Source organism: Solanum stenotomum, chromosome 9 (assembly GCF_019186545.1).
Source record: "Solanum stenotomum isolate F172 chromosome 9, ASM1918654v1, whole genome shotgun sequence".
NCBI classification, from domain to species: Eukaryota; Viridiplantae; Streptophyta; class Magnoliopsida; order Solanales; family Solanaceae; genus Solanum; species Solanum stenotomum.
Window position 1 is genome coordinate 56,931,969 of NC_064290.1, and position 14,793 is coordinate 56,946,761.

The window sequence follows — 14,793 nt, forward strand, 5'->3', positions numbered from 1 at the left end:
ACTGCCTCAGAGAAAAATAATGTAATGGAGTAAAAGAAGAGAGAGAAAGTGAGAGAGAGAGGGGAAATTATAGAGAGAGAAAGGAAGGAGATGGGGCAGATCGTGAAGACGAAGAAGAAAGGACGTCCATCTAAGGCAGATCTAGCTCGCCGGAACGCTGCCGTTGAGCAGTCGGAATCGGCGTCGGCGAAGCAGGAGAGGGAGCTTCGTCGGAGTGGACGGCGTCGGAATGTTAGGTACGCTTTCGACATCGATGATTACCTTGACGACGATGAGTACTTTGTCGAAGACGATGAGGATGAGAGAGGCAGAGAGAAGAAGCTGAAACACTTGCTTAAGCTGCAGAGCGATGAAATCGGTGCTGAGTCAACTCCGAGTCGGACTCGACGAGTGTCAGTAGGGCCTGCCACGTCGGCATCGTCTTCCGACGACGGCGATGGGAGAAAGCCCTCTAAAAAGAGAAGAATTAACGGCGACGATGATAGAGATGAAGACGAAGAAGATAATGACGATGAAATTGAAATTGAAAATGAAAATGATGATGAGGTATGTGTGAAATCAGTTAAAAATGTACTAATGGATGTGCGAAATTGGAAATTGAGAGGCAAACGGGGAAGAAAGTCCAGCTAAGCTGAGTTCAGTGAGATTTTTCTAATTGGACCAGAGACTTGTAAATCACTCACAACTTCTTTCTCTCTCTTTCCATATAGGCACTCAATATGTATAAATCTCTGTCGGGGATGGATATATATAAATATAACTGTCGGGTCAACTGTCATAAACTAACCCCCACAGAATCTGCTCACGCTCCCACCTTTCTCTCTCCTCTTTTTCTCTCTCTACTACACACAATAAACAGCCAGTCTCTCTCTCTTTGTCTACCTTGTTTCTGTCTCTGTCCAGCAGACGCCATTTTTACTCCTTTGTGTGTTTTTAATTTGCTTCGAGGTTTGTGTAGTCTGATATTTTGAGGGGTTGTTTAGTTTTAAGAACATAATGATTTATCTTTTGGAAGATGATTTTTTTTATTAAATATGGACACTTATTGAGCAGAACAAATATAATTGATTCATGTTGCTTCTTGCTTGATTGTAGTTTAATTCTGTTGTTTATGGAGAGTTAAGCCTACTTTTGGATTTTGGCAGGCTAGAGGAAGGAATGAAGAAGCAAAAGATGTGGACTCTGCTCCAGGTATAGTTTCTGATTTTTCAGAATTGGAGACATTTCATGTTGTTTCTTGTCCACATTATTGATGGTATGATGTGGTTGAGCAGGGACACCATCGGAGCCAAATTCTGGAATGCCGTTGCCAGACAAGAAGACAATGGAATTGATTCTTGACAAGTTACAGAAGTAAGTGTGAATTGTTAGAAAAAATGGAATTTTTTTTTGGTTGTTCAGCTGAATTCCCTTGTAATGCTTAGTTTCTTTAATTCCTGATGACAGGAAAGACATATATGGTGTTTACGCGGAACCTGTTGATCCTGAAGAGGTATGTTTTTGGAGGGGTGGTTTTTGTTTCAGAAGTCTTATTTGGGGAGAATGACAGTATAATTAAAGAAAGCTGCTTAGTTGTTTCTTGATTTCTGGGCAGCTTCCTGATTACCATGAGGTGATTGATAATCCCATGGACTTTACCACCGTCAGGAACAAATTGCGAACTGGATCATATGCCACTTTGGAGCAATTAGAGGTGAATCTCTTCAACTAATCCTCTTCAGTCTGCTTGTTTTTGAGCGTGGAGCAAGGGAAAATGCATCAGTTTTCTGTATTTGGTTGTGTTTTGGAATTCCAGCAGCAGTGAACAAAGACATAGGCACTCCAAAGTAGCTGATTTAGCTTCCATTCCAGTTTTGAAGCTTTACTTTCTTCTTTTCTTATCTTAATATGTTTTTTGCCTCTGACCAGCCATGTTAGTAGAATCACATTTTCCCAGTAGTCCCTTTTTCTCACAATTGTCTACAGCCTGACTCTGAGCTGGCCATTGTAAGTTTGTCTTTCGGATATATTGTTATGCTTGGATTGGGTCTTTGCATCTAAATCACAAAAATAAGTTTCCTTCTGTTTTAAGAAATCAACGACTCCTCACGCACTTCATCTGGCTCTTTTCTGATGCCCTTGATTAATTGAAATTTGACCGGTTTTTAGCTTGGTCACGACATTTCTGTGTCTCCTTGTTTAATCAGAAAGCACATACTATTTGGTGCTGGTGATTTACTGAATGCAAGGAAATGAAAGAGGAGTGCAGTTGCTTTACTCAAGATGGATCTGAAACTGTGGTTGGAGGAGAAGTCCATCCTTGAACCTCTATTGGGAAAACTATTCAACTGGGAAAATGGAACTGGAGAGGAAAACTAAGCAACATCGAAGAATATTAATGACAGGCTAAATTAGACTGTTTATCTTGCAAGTTATTGCATAACTTGCATACTGAGAACTCGTTTTAGCTACAGCTTCTAGGCTTCTATTCTATAAATCAAGGAGGCATATTGGATTTTACTGATATATAACAATCTGATTCTCTTATGGTTTTTGCGTAATGGAGGTCTGTGGTTTTCTGATTTTTGTGGTGGAGAAAATCAGGAAATGTAACTAGTGTGCCTCTTTTGAGTTATCTGATACCTTATTCAGTTTTATCTCTTTTTTCCATTTCCGTAAAAGATGAAATTAAGAAACAGTTGGTATTCTCAGCAAGTTGAGGAAAATTTCTATTATTTGAGTACTTCAACTCTGCTGACCTGATAAATAAAATCATTCTTTTGCAAACCAAGTGCTAGGTTAGCAAGAATTGCTGACATCATCAAAGTGGCCTCCATGTAATCTGAAGCCTTTTTCTGCTTTATATCTTTTTTTTATCCGTTGCATTCATGGGTGCTAAACTTAGTCATTCTGTTTATTGATCGTTTCGGATGCTTAAAGCAGTATTTTGATGGTGTTGTAGTAACTAGCCCATCTTAAGGTGTTTGGTTTTATAGGTAACACAGAAACCTTATATCAATTTCTTACGATGAATTTAGAATGTCTCTTTCTAGTATATAACCCCATTAGGGAAATACTATGCGTCACTTTAAGAGACATGGGTTCATGGGACTTCAATTGGTGTCCACTCTTCTTTTTGATCAAATGAGAAGTCATAAAACTAGTCATCTGTGTGTTGATTGTACTCATGAGGCTGTCGAAGTCCAACTGCCATTTTTTTTTACAAGTGCAATTATCACCATTTTTAAAAAATGCTTTTTAAGCTATATTACTAGCCAGGGTTATCAAAGGCACGCTTTAAGCGCGCTTAAGCCTTGAAGCGAGGATCAAAACGTGTTGAGCGCTCCACCTCGCTTTATGTGCGCTTTTAGTGTCATCATCAAGGTTCGAAGGCAAACTTTTCCTTGCCAATGAGCCTCTTACGAAGAAGTGACACTAAACAATTGATATTTCATTTTATCATAAATATTTTTTCAATTTCTTTGGTCATATATTTATTATTCATGATTATAATTATTAGTCTTGGACTAAACATATATATTTGTATTTTTTTCTCCTTTGGCGCCTTTTTTCATTAAAGCCTATGCTTTATTTGCACTTTGCGCTCAAAGTCCCACGGACGTTAGAACTTTTTTGCGCTTTTCGCCTTCATGCCTTTTTTCATTAAAGCCTACGCTTTATTTGCGCTTAAAGCCCCCACGGACGTTATAACTTTTTTGCGCTTTTCGCCTTTGATAACATTGTTACTAGCACAAAATATCCAGTATGTACTGATCTTAGCTTGATGTCCCTGAATAATCATACTTTAATTATTTCCATTTCAGAGCGATATCTTCCTCATTTGTTCAAACGCAATGCAGTATAATTCATCAGATACTGTCTACCATAAACAGGTATTTCTTGCAATCTCATCTTAGTCATCCTTTCTTTTTGAACCTGTAACGCTTATCTTGCAACGATTTTGACAAGGCACGTACCATCCAAGAGTTGGCTACAAAGAAATTTGAGAAGCTAAGAATCAAGTATGTCCGATCTGAAAAGGACGTCAAGTTAGAACAGAAGACAAAATATGGTTCTGTTGTCAGGAAGCAAATAAAGAAGCCGATGGTCCAGATGTTCCAGGAAACTGTTGGCTCTGATTTCTCGTCAGGTGCCACTCTTGCTGCAGCTGGAGATAACCACTATCTTAACAACACTTCTCTTGCTGGAGTGTCAGTGAAACCTTATGGTGTTGATGGGCTTGCTGAAGGAAATTCTTCACTGATAGATCAAAATGTAGACAAGGCAGAAGAATCATTATCAGGTACCATAAATTATTATGGGTCTTCAACAATAATCAAGATGCTATGTTTGCGTAGTAACAGGGTCGCTCCTGTTCTATGTCCTGCGTTTCTCTTTTGGCTTTTGACATTTTGAGCTTGAATTAATCAAGTTTTACTACTTGCTTATATTCCTCTTTCAGCTTTTTCTTCCTTGTTCTTTTTTGCATGTGTTGCTTGCCTTTTAAGTTTCTCTGCTTAACTTGTTGCAGGGAAGGGACCTCTATCCAGATTTGGAAGGAAATCAACTGTGCCTGATGAGAACCGTCGTGGAAGTTACAACATATCCACACAACCAGTTGGCAACACAGACTCCATATTTTCAACGTTTGAAGATGAAAGCAAGCACCTGGTCACTGTGCGTACCACATAACTAGTTTTATTTCCATTTGATTATTGTTTTCCTCTTTTGTAATTTTCCTGTGTGTGTTTAGGTTGGGCTTTATTCTGATCATGCATATGCTAGGAGCCTTGCCCGGTTTGCTGCAACTCTTGGTCCTGTTGCATGGCGAGTTGCATCCCAGAAAATTGAACAGGCATTACCTCCTGGATTCAAGTTTGGCCGTGGGTGGGTTGGGGAATACGAGCCACTTCCAACCCCCGTTTTGGTGCTTGAGAACTATACCTTGAAGGAACCTCCATTCTTCTCCAAGTCTGTACATAAGTTTGGAGCTCAAAAGAATGAGAAAACATCCGAGGACGCAATTGCTCCAAAAGATAAACCTCTTTCTAGGCCTATGTTAGAAGGAAAATCACCATATCTTGGTTCAGCTAAGGGTAAGTCCATGGAGAGTGGTTTGAATGTCTTGATTCCCACGAAGGAACTATCTCCTAGGGAGGTCAATCTAGAAGGAAGGACATCGTTTCTTTCTTCTGGAAAGAAACCTGCTGTTTGTGCTAGCCCCAGATACCAGCATCCTGATTTGCAATCCAGAAATTTCAATGAACCTGATAAAAAGATCCATTTCAAATCTGAGCCTGAGAAAAAGATCAATTTCAAAACTGAACCTGATAAAAAACTGCAGAAGCAGGTTGAGTTAAATTGCCCACCCTCAGCCAGTCCAAGGAATTCTGAAATTACCAGAAAGAGTAATGTTACCGTTACTTCTGAAGCACCTGGATCAAGGTCTACTGGGGTAAGTCCGAGGAACCCATTCTCATCAGGGTCTTTTAAGCAATCAGCCAAGAATGGAACTGCTGTTGGAGGAATGGCCAATGGGAGAGCAGTGAATAACAACCCAGACACTACACCAGCAGCGCATTTAACTGCTGATAAAGTTCCAACAGTGAGAAAAGTTGCAGGTTTCTTTCACCAAGAACAGGAACAGGGCCTTAGTGACCCTGTTCAGTTGATGAGAATGTTGTCTGAAAAGGCTCAAAATCAACAGAACTCTTTGAGTCAGTCCCTAACTGATGCTTCTCCAATTTCTCCTGTGACTCCATCTGTGAGGAAAAATGATTTAGCAAATGCCGCCGCCACTGCTGCCCGAGCATGGATGTCAGTTGGGGCAGGAGGTTTCAGACAAGGCATGGAAACAGCAAGCTCGCAGAATAGTCATATTTCTGCTGATTCATTGTATAACCCTTCTCGCAATGTCCAGCAACAAACTTCACGAGTTCGGGGTGAACATCCTGCATCAGCAATGCACTTTCAGGCTGAGAACAGTAGTCCACTTCATGCTTTTGTGCCTCATCCTGCGAGAGTGGGCAGTGAAGCTCAATTTCAGAATCCGCAAATGATTTTCCGCCAATCAATACCTGCTGACTTGTCTAGGTTCCAGGTACAATCTGCTTGGCAGGGGTTTAATCAACCAGCACAGCCAAGGCAGAAGCAGGATTCCCTCCCCCCTGACTTAAACATTAGTTTCCAGTCATCTGGGTCTCCTGGTCGTCCATCTTCAACTGTTTTGGTTGATTCTCAGCAGCCAGACCTGGCCTTGCAATTATGAGACCAAGCAAATTCTGATAAAATATTTGAAGAGGTCTGAACCTACAAGAGCCTTTGGATCTTTTGGCTGGCATGTCTGAATCTTCTTTTTGGGCATCACTGCTTTAGCAAACTACTAGCATCTGCCTGTAATTGCTGAAGGCTTTGATATCGGGTTTCATTTCGTTGAACTTTAAGTTGGCAACTCATCAATTGGAGTCAACTGCTTCATTTATTTTTTTGGGATGTTCCAAGGTATTATTTCTTCACTGGTTATGTTGTAGTGGTGGAAAAGGCAATAGATCTAGTTCAGGTTTAGGATAGGCAGCAGGCACAACTGGAGGATCACTGTCCAGGTCACAAATCGTGGATCGTTTCATGTCAATCACTGACTTGGAATTGCGATTTAGATAGCTGAAGAAGTAAGCATATTACATTAATACTAGTCGTTCGTTTGTTCCAGTGTTTGCTATATGGTCATTTACTGATAGAAATGCTTTAATTCATTGTACATTGGAGTAAGGTGGGACTAGTCTTTGGAGTTTTTGTCATTTTTACTTCAATTATTGTAGTTCTACCTCATCTTCCTCCTTACATCCGCGGGTTCTCGACTATATGTAATGGCGTAAATTTCAGAGAAATGCAAAAGAATTGGTATTCTTTTTTTTGTGCATGTCTATATTTTGGTTAGTTATATCAATTTTAGTTATTTTCACCTATATTCACCGTTGAAAATACTGAGTTAACTTCATGGAGTTGTATCAATGAAGTTTAGGATCTCCATTTTGTAATATTTGTGAGTGCGCTATGGTCCAAGTAAACTCAGTATTTTTGACACTGAATATAGGTGAAAATAAATAAAACAATTATTATATTCGCGCAATGATTTCAATTCTAAGAACTTTAAAGATTGAAATTTACTTATTTCTCCATGTATGTTATGATTGGTAAGCCCATTCACCATATCAACATGGACGAATCTAGTCAACGAGCTAAGGATTCATCGGAACCCAATAGCTTTAATGAAGGAGCTACGAGGTCATCTAACCCAATACTTTTGTTTAGACCTTGTATATGTCGTAAATAATCCATTGGAATGGATAAATTTCGAACCCAGAGGGGATTATAAAGTGGGGAGAAGTGAAAGTTGAATTAATCAACCATCTAAGCTATTAAAATTCCCTATCAATTTTGCATAGGTACATGAATTTTCACTTTCATTCAAGCTTAATAATATACTATAAAATAAAAATATTGATTTACTACAAGTTCTCTATACAACAAAAAGTCTCCCATCAGAAGTAGAAGAAGATGCTGCAGCTGCGATTCATCTGAAGCCACTGCTTTCAATGCGGAACATAAATTTACACATAAGAATCCACTACAATTGCAATAAATAGTAGTTCGGAACCTATAATTTTAAGTTCTTTCAATGCTAAATAACTTACAGACTGAACTCATTCAGCTTAAATCCTAGATCCGCCTCTGAGTTCAGAAATTCAGAATCCTTCCTACGTTGCGGTAATTCAACCTTCAGCCAGAAATCTTGTTGTACAAGATCAGAAACAGAGCCATTTTTCACATATATGAAAGAAAAAACAATTGATCTATCTCGATTTGAAAGTAATACATTCACTCGTTCGTTTTTTCACTATTTACGCGGAGAAAAAGGGATCCTCAAGCTTATCTTCTTCTTCTTCTTTTGATCAGTGACTTTGTTGTGATCGCGAAGAACACAAACGTCGCCATTGCAGACGAATCGGCTTGATTCTGAAGATTCAGAGAAACAGCCCCAGAAATTAAACAAAGCCATTAATGAAGAAATTGTGGCTTCTCTCCTTTTTTTTCTCCTCAAAATCTCTCTATTTGCTTTGTTTATTTGAAATTATGTGATTCTGTTATATATAGAGAGAGCAACAAAAAATGTGAACACCGTGTGAAAGTTGTTCATGCCAATTTAGTCCATTTAAACCACCCATTACCATTCCTTATTATCTATAAAAAAATAGTCAATTTGTTTCAATTTATATGATATATTTTTTTTAAATCAAGTCCAATTCAAAAGTAATATAATTTTAAATTTTGTATTTTACTCTTAATGAGTATAATGATTTGACTTTATAACTGTACTCATAAATTTCAATCGTTTTCTTTTAAAATTTTATACTAGTTAACGTGTTGAATCATTTTTCCATCATATCAATTGAGACGAAGAAAGTAAATACTTCCCATGACTATTTGTTTAATGTTTGAATTGACTTTTCAAGGAAATAATTGTGCTTTTGCCCTTCAAATTAGTCGGTATTTAGTTTTTGCTTTTAGCAATTGAACTTATATCTAGTAAGATATAAGTTTTTTAAGGGTAGAGATAATAATTTGTGAAATATTATGATATAATAATAACCATAATTATTCACGGTGGTCTCACAAAAAAAAGGTTATTTCCAATAATATTAATACAAAAATATATATTTATAATTTGGAAAAAAATTATTTACCTTGAGGACAAAAGTGTCAACAACCCTCCTCAATTCATAATATTGTTTTCAATTTTCTCTATTGGGCCCACCACTAGCAATTAAACACGTTTTAATGAATGTGGTCTTCCTTCTAAAGAGCACATCCATATTTTTGAGTTTTTTTTTTCAAAGATTATAGGGGCTATACAAAATATATTTATGTAATCAGATCACTTAAAAAATAATTATAATAATTATTAATTGATGTGCGAAAGCAAGTATCTCGTGAAATTAGTTGAGACGTGTGAAAATTGATCCAAACATCACGATGATAAAAAAATATGTATACAAGAAATATCTAGGTAGATGCAATAAGAAACACTAGAATAACTAGTGGGAAGGTGTCTTCATGTGTGTACAAGATTTAGGTCAACAATTTTGACATTTAACCCATCACCATTATGTTTTTGTACTTGCTAGTTGCTACATGTGCTTTTGACAATGGAACCATACCTTTGATGGGCTAGTGAATGGCTTTTGTTGTTTCAAGTTTTTAACTTTTGAAACTATTTGATTCAATCACGATCACGATAGATATTTAGTCAGTTACGATTGTGCTTACATCAAAACTTTTTTTCTATAATATCAAAAGTTGATTCAATTGCAACACTTATTGTAACAAAAAAAAGCGTAAACTCATTTTAAAGTACAAGTAAAGTAAACATTCTCTATTAAAACTATTTTATATAGAGGATTTGAAATCGAGAATGTTAATAGGTGGAGAAATCTTATTACCTTAATAATTCTACTAACCATCAAGCATGCATTACCAAAATTTTGCTCTTTAAATTTACTGTATTCTAAATTTATGATTCATATATACAAATGTAATAATTTGAATTAAAATTATTGACTTTTATCGAATATCATAATGTAAATGGTGCATTCCCGCTCCGCGAGAATAGGCCCCGTACCCAAATATGATATTTATTAAATGTCTATTCATGTTGTTATATGTCGTTACGTGACTTAACCAATCTCTTATATAGTCCACAAACAACTTTCAATTATTCATTGCCAATCAATTTTATAGACACAAAATAAAGTTTACTCTATTGAACATAAACCCTATTTTAGTGCTAGTTGCTTGGATAAATGGAATAACAAATAACGTCAATTCAGTGAAATATTGAATATTATGTGTTCAGTATGTACACAAACTTATTTTTTTTATGATCGTTGGTCAGTATCAGGTTTTGTGCATCTCGATTAATTCCACGAAATATCTGCTATTCCCACCAACAACAGGTACCAAGTAACTCTATCCACCAAAACTAGAACAAATAAGAAAAATCATCTAGTATTTTTTTGTCTCCATTGAGAATTGAAAAGTTATACAACTAATTTTAGATGTTTCTATATGTGTTCAGTCAATTATTTTACCATATATCATTTGTCTCCACTGAGAATTTGAAAAATCATACTAATTTTAAAGGTTTATATATATATTCAGTCAATTATTTAACTATGATACGTTAATATAAATATTCGATACAAATAAATTTTCTCTATCCATCTATCGAATGCATGCACCTTTCCAAATTTCTTTATAAGGAGCTGAAAATAGTTTAATAAAGTAGCTGATATTGTTTATAGCACACCAATACATTGACAATTGTTTAATTTAATAATATATAAAAGGACAATTCATAAAAGCCACAACAAACTAGTCAAAAATTTGATTAATCAATTAAGCCTAAATATCATTAATTAATTAACACGATTGTACAAAAACATTTGTAATCATTTTGATCTTCACGATTCTAACTCTCAAATTAATATTAGAGTACTCAATTATTGATTTAAATCTAATTTTCCTTATACGAGCAATCAATTAATAGATTTTCATATTCATGCTTTCAAAATCATGAATTCGTATTTCAATTTGCAACAATCATGTTAATCTTTCGATTTTTCCATCTCACTAACAACTCAATTTTTCGAGCTTATTCGTAACGAAAGACTTCAACTAGTAGATAAATATGAGAATTTGAATTCGAATTAACATAACCTAAAATCAAAGAGATACATAAATCGACTTAAATTGCTATAAAATGTAAACTATTGTTACTATTTGATAATAATTCGATTTGAACAAAATTATCAATTCAACCATTCGAATAATCTCCCAAAAAATTGACCTGGAAAATCGAACCTCGAAGATGGATCATCATCAGTAACCAACATAGACAGCAGCATTCACAATGTAACAATCATCATTTTTATCTCCCATTTCTTCAACTTCAACACCACTGGAGCATATCAATCCGCCATCAACGACCTCAACGTTCGAGATTCTTCCATAAGGAAACACTGATTTCACTTTCTCCAGATCTAGAGTGTGGTGTAGAGGCCGAGGAACTCCTAATTTGATTTGCAATTTCATCTGATCGAATGAAACTCCAGGTATAGATCCTCTTCTGAACGCTGGTATTGAATTGGATGAAATTGCATTTTTACAGGCTCGCATAGCAGCTGAGGTTACGTCTTGACCGTGTTGATCGTAGCCGACGCCCATTTCGACAAAGAGAAGAGTCATCGATGAATTAGGTACACACGCCATAGCCGCCGCCGACGAAGAGGAGGAAGAAGCTGTGATTTGACGGCGATGGATTCGAGGTACGAAAGGAAAATGAGTTGAGCTAGATAAGGCAAACCGGCAAAATGCGGCTTATAGTGAAAAGACCAGCTAAGGGCATGTTTGGTACATTGAAAAATAAATTCTGATCATTTTTGGCAAAGAGGTACACTCTCCGTTCCTTTTTTAGTTATAGTTTTTGAATATCTAAAATTTATTTTATCAAATTAATACAATCTAATTTAATTTTAAAATTAGTTAAATTGACTCTAAAAAAGCATCAGGCTTCGCTGACCCAACAGTTGTGGCCCAATCTCAGTCTTTCAACAATAAAGGCTATCATATATGTTTCTCTCATTCCATGCTCTCCTAAATTGGGATAAGGTGTTTTTACGTCGAAAACAATTTCTTTACCCTCCATAAAGTAAGGGTAAAATAACATATACGCTAATAAAATTTGCAACAATCTTTTTCATCTACTACTAAGAAAGAAAAAATCTTAAAATATTTCGTCAATAAATGACAAAACTCCGTTGTATAGATGTCATCAACGGAGATTAGGATGAGCTTTGATGAAAGTAACTGTGAAGATGATCTGCTATATGCATCCAAAACAACACTAATTACTTGTTAAAATAGTGATGATTGGGGGTAGAAAACTTCGTCTTGTCATGTCATATCTAATCACTTCCCCACCGTTTTCAAAATAGTTTTGAGACCAAGGAAAAGGAAACAGGAATGTAAAGCCATCTTAGCAAACGGGAAATGAGCAACTTCATAAAGGTAACTACATAAACCAGTCAATGTCAACCCAAGACAGCATCTTGGTAGAAAGATAATTCAGAAGAGTAGGCTAACGTAAGTATTTACAAGTTTTCTTAAGACTTATTTACACAGTAATAAGGTCTCTGCTTGAAACTTCAAAAGGATCCGAAGGTATTCTCGCCACTGTAGGTCATGTACAGGAAGCCATCCTCATCCTTGTGTTCCTCATAAATGGCAGACATCATGGCAGCTGTAACAATGTGGAAGAACAATTAAAAAAGGAACTGTTCAAAGCAAAGTAACAACAGATACTATAGAAGTGTTCTTCTCACCTGTAGGGGGGAGGATATTCTTCACAAAGATAAAAATAGCCTTCTCAGCGCTGAGCTTAATCCTCTTGCGAACAACATACACAAATTGGCCAACAGTCAGATCTGCGGGAACCAAATACCTGCAGGTATTTCGATTAACAAACAATTTGCAGTTAAACCTCAGCAAAACTTAGAAAGAGCATGACCGCATGGGAAGATTAGCTAAGTCAACTTTGTTCAACCTCTCTGGCAGTAGAAATCATCGTTTGAGTTGCTTTAACACCAGTCGACTATAAGAAAAGAGTAAAAAGGTCCTGGAATTTCATTTCGACATTCTACAACAAACTTTTCACACTAGCCTTGGATTTCTATAAATACCTTGCTAGCGCAAATTAAAGATCTTTCAGCCTGATTAATGGTAATACTACTACTAATGACTCAAAAAATGATTCGACAACAATAAAAATATACTTGAACAAGTTATTCTGCGCAAAGATATAGCAAGAATTTACATCAGTCACATCATAGTTCAAAGGGAAATTATACACCATAGTAACTATACAACTCGAGAGCCACATCATAGTTCAAAGGGAAGATATACACCATAGTAATCATACAACTCGAGAGCCACATCATAGTTCAAAGGGAAGATGTACACCATAGTAACCATACTACTCGAGTGCAACAACTAGAAAGGTACATTATTATGGCATTATCACAGGGAAACAAAAGCTCATTTGTGACAAAATAATAAAGCACTCTGAATGTAAGGACATTGTCAAATGAAAACCCAAGTAAACATTGCAAAGCTCAAGGTGATAAAACACTAACTTTTTCTTGTCAATGTCAGGGATGTCACTTCTTTCAGCTTTCTCAACAATCACCTAAATAGCAAGAAGAAACAAGGAATTAGGTTGGATAAAAAAAGCATATAAACTTTGTAGCACATCCAGAAGAGCATTGCAAGAGAATATATGAAATTTGTACCGGTATTCTATCAGGGTACTTCTCCCTGATACGAGCAGCTTCAGCCTGTCGCCTCTCTACATGAATGCAAAACCAAATTAACATAACAAGAACACGACATCCAAAAATTGCAGAAAAAGAAAGTTCCAAGGAAAAGAAAATTCAAAAGATAAACCTAGAAGTATTAGAAGCACATAAACAAAATATACACTAGGTAAGTAGGTATCCACAAGAAGCCCATGCTCAACCATCAAACAATAGACAATACCCTTCCAAAAGTTATTGGGAGAACATCAAATGATTAACAATAAGAACAAACAGCTTCAACCAAATAGAGAATTCTTTACCAGACTACATGTACGATGTTCTTATACTTAACTTTGTAAACCACATAGTGGCAAATTTCTCACAAAATCTTTAAAATTGCAGCAAGTACAAGTACTAGGCTACTAGAAATATAGAACAAATACGCATACATAATTGAAACCTAAGTTGCTCAGACTCTCCAAAAATGTTGCCTTATCCGTGTAGAATACTCCACAACCATTGACATTTTTGAAGAGTTCATACAACAACATAAATTGTTAACTAAAAAAGGAATTCCAAAAACTCCTATTGTATCTAATAGACAGTCAAATCCACAATCAGGAATCAAGCATATGCACAAAAAGGGTTTTATGTATAATCCCCTACCCCCAAACCTCACAACACCACCCTATCTCCACCCCGCATCCGTGTAGGATCCTCCACACATTTTTGAAGAGTTCGAATAACAACAAAGATTGTTAACTGAGAAAAGGAATTCCAAAACCTCCAACTGTATCAAATAGACACTCAAATCCACAATCAAGAATCAAGCATACGCACAAACAGGATTTTATTGTATAATCCCCCACCACCACCACCAAACCTCACAACACCACCCTATCTCCACCCCCAAACCTCACAACACCACCATATCTCCCTCCCAAACCTCACAACACCACCCTATCTCTACCCCAAACCTCACATCACCCTATCTCCACCCCCAAAACAATAATTCATCAATTATCACTCTGATTAAAGAAATTCCAGAATTGAACAAAGATAAGATCTTATAACCAAAACACAATTAAAAAAAAAAAAACAGGAAAAATTACCAAGCGGGTGTTCCAATTTGAAGGAGCTTTTTGCCATGGTGATCTGAGAATGATTAACAAAAAATTGGCGTATCTGCAAACCAAAAGATGAAAATAAAATTAGGGTTTTCTAACAGAAAGGGGAAAAAGCTCCGGAGTTTTGTTTAGGGAAAAGAGAGCTTACTCAAAGAAATCACAAAGAGAGTGAAAGACGCATCCAAAATTTTCTCTTTGTTTATAAAAATAAATGCTCTATATAATTGGATAATATTTTATCCCTTTTTTTTCGCGCGAGAAAATCACAAAAATAG

General features: G+C 36.3%; 3 protein-coding genes across 5 annotated transcripts; 1 reads left to right on the top strand and 2 right to left on the bottom strand.

Moving 5' to 3' along the window:
- The first annotated feature begins 24 nt into the window (after positions 1-24).
- On the top strand, positions 25-6,892 carry LOC125876145 (uncharacterized). 3 transcript variants are annotated; one of them, XM_049557257.1, is made up of 10 exons: positions 25-546; positions 1,146-1,191; positions 1,275-1,353; positions 1,447-1,492; positions 1,595-1,693; positions 3,804-3,872; positions 3,949-4,282; positions 4,511-4,656; positions 4,733-5,276; positions 5,307-6,892. In XM_049557257.1, exons 1-10 carry the CDS (start codon positions 91-93, stop codon positions 6,245-6,247), a joined length of 2,760 nt encoding a protein of 919 aa, XP_049413214.1. In that variant the 5' UTR covers positions 25-90; the 3' UTR covers positions 6,248-6,892. The 3 variants fall into 3 exon arrangements, with proteins under 3 accessions (XP_049413214.1, XP_049413213.1, XP_049413215.1); XM_049557256.1 differs by having other exon boundaries at positions 4,733-6,892; XM_049557258.1 differs by lacking the exon at positions 25-546 and adding an exon at positions 582-670 and having other exon boundaries at positions 4,733-6,892.
- Positions 6,893-7,736: 844 nt separating this feature from the next.
- On the bottom strand, positions 7,737-14,727 carry LOC125876163 (autophagy-related protein 8C-like). The gene is made up of 7 exons (XM_049557283.1): positions 14,667-14,727; positions 14,504-14,576; positions 13,386-13,441; positions 13,230-13,282; positions 12,420-12,538; positions 12,250-12,337; positions 7,737-8,015 (listed from the first exon to the last, which is right to left on the bottom strand). The coding sequence occupies exons 2-7, from the start codon at positions 14,538-14,540 to the stop codon at positions 7,877-7,879; spliced, it is 492 nt and encodes a 163-aa protein (XP_049413240.1). The 5' UTR covers positions 14,541-14,576; positions 14,667-14,727; the 3' UTR covers positions 7,737-7,876.
- Positions 10,917-11,409, bottom strand: LOC125876161 (uncharacterized). The gene has a single exon (XM_049557280.1). The coding sequence runs from the start codon at positions 11,305-11,307 to the stop codon at positions 10,918-10,920; it is 390 nt and encodes a 129-aa protein (XP_049413237.1). The 5' UTR covers positions 11,308-11,409; the 3' UTR covers position 10,917.
- Positions 14,728-14,793: the final 66 nt, after the last annotated feature.

Excerpts from the sequence above, each read along its gene's own strand:
- LOC125876145 (XM_049557256.1), top strand. The coding sequence starts at position 91 with ATGGGGCAGATCGTGAAGACGAAGAAGAAAGGACGTCCATCTAAGGCA. Across the intron at positions 547-1,145 it reads AAAATGAAAATGATGATGAG|GCTAGAGGAAGGAATGAAGA; the intron begins GTATGTGTGAAA and ends GGATTTTGGCAG. Across the intron at positions 4,657-4,732 it reads AAAGCAAGCACCTGGTCACT|GTTGGGCTTTATTCTGATCA; the intron begins GTGCGTACCACA and ends GTGTGTGTTTAG.
- LOC125876161 (XM_049557280.1), bottom strand. The coding sequence starts at position 11,307 with ATGGCGTGTGTACCTAATTCATCGATGACTCTTCTCTTTGTCGAAATG.
- LOC125876163 (XM_049557283.1), bottom strand. The coding sequence starts at position 14,540 with ATGGCAAAAAGCTCCTTCAAATTGGAACACCCGCTTG. Across the intron at positions 13,442-14,503 it reads CAAATTGGAACACCCGCTTG|AGAGGCGACAGGCTGAAGCT; the intron begins GTAATTTTTCCT and ends GCATTCATGTAG. Across the intron at positions 12,539-13,229 it reads CCTGACATTGACAAGAAAAA|GTATTTGGTTCCCGCAGATC; the intron begins GTTAGTGTTTTA and ends AAATACCTGCAG.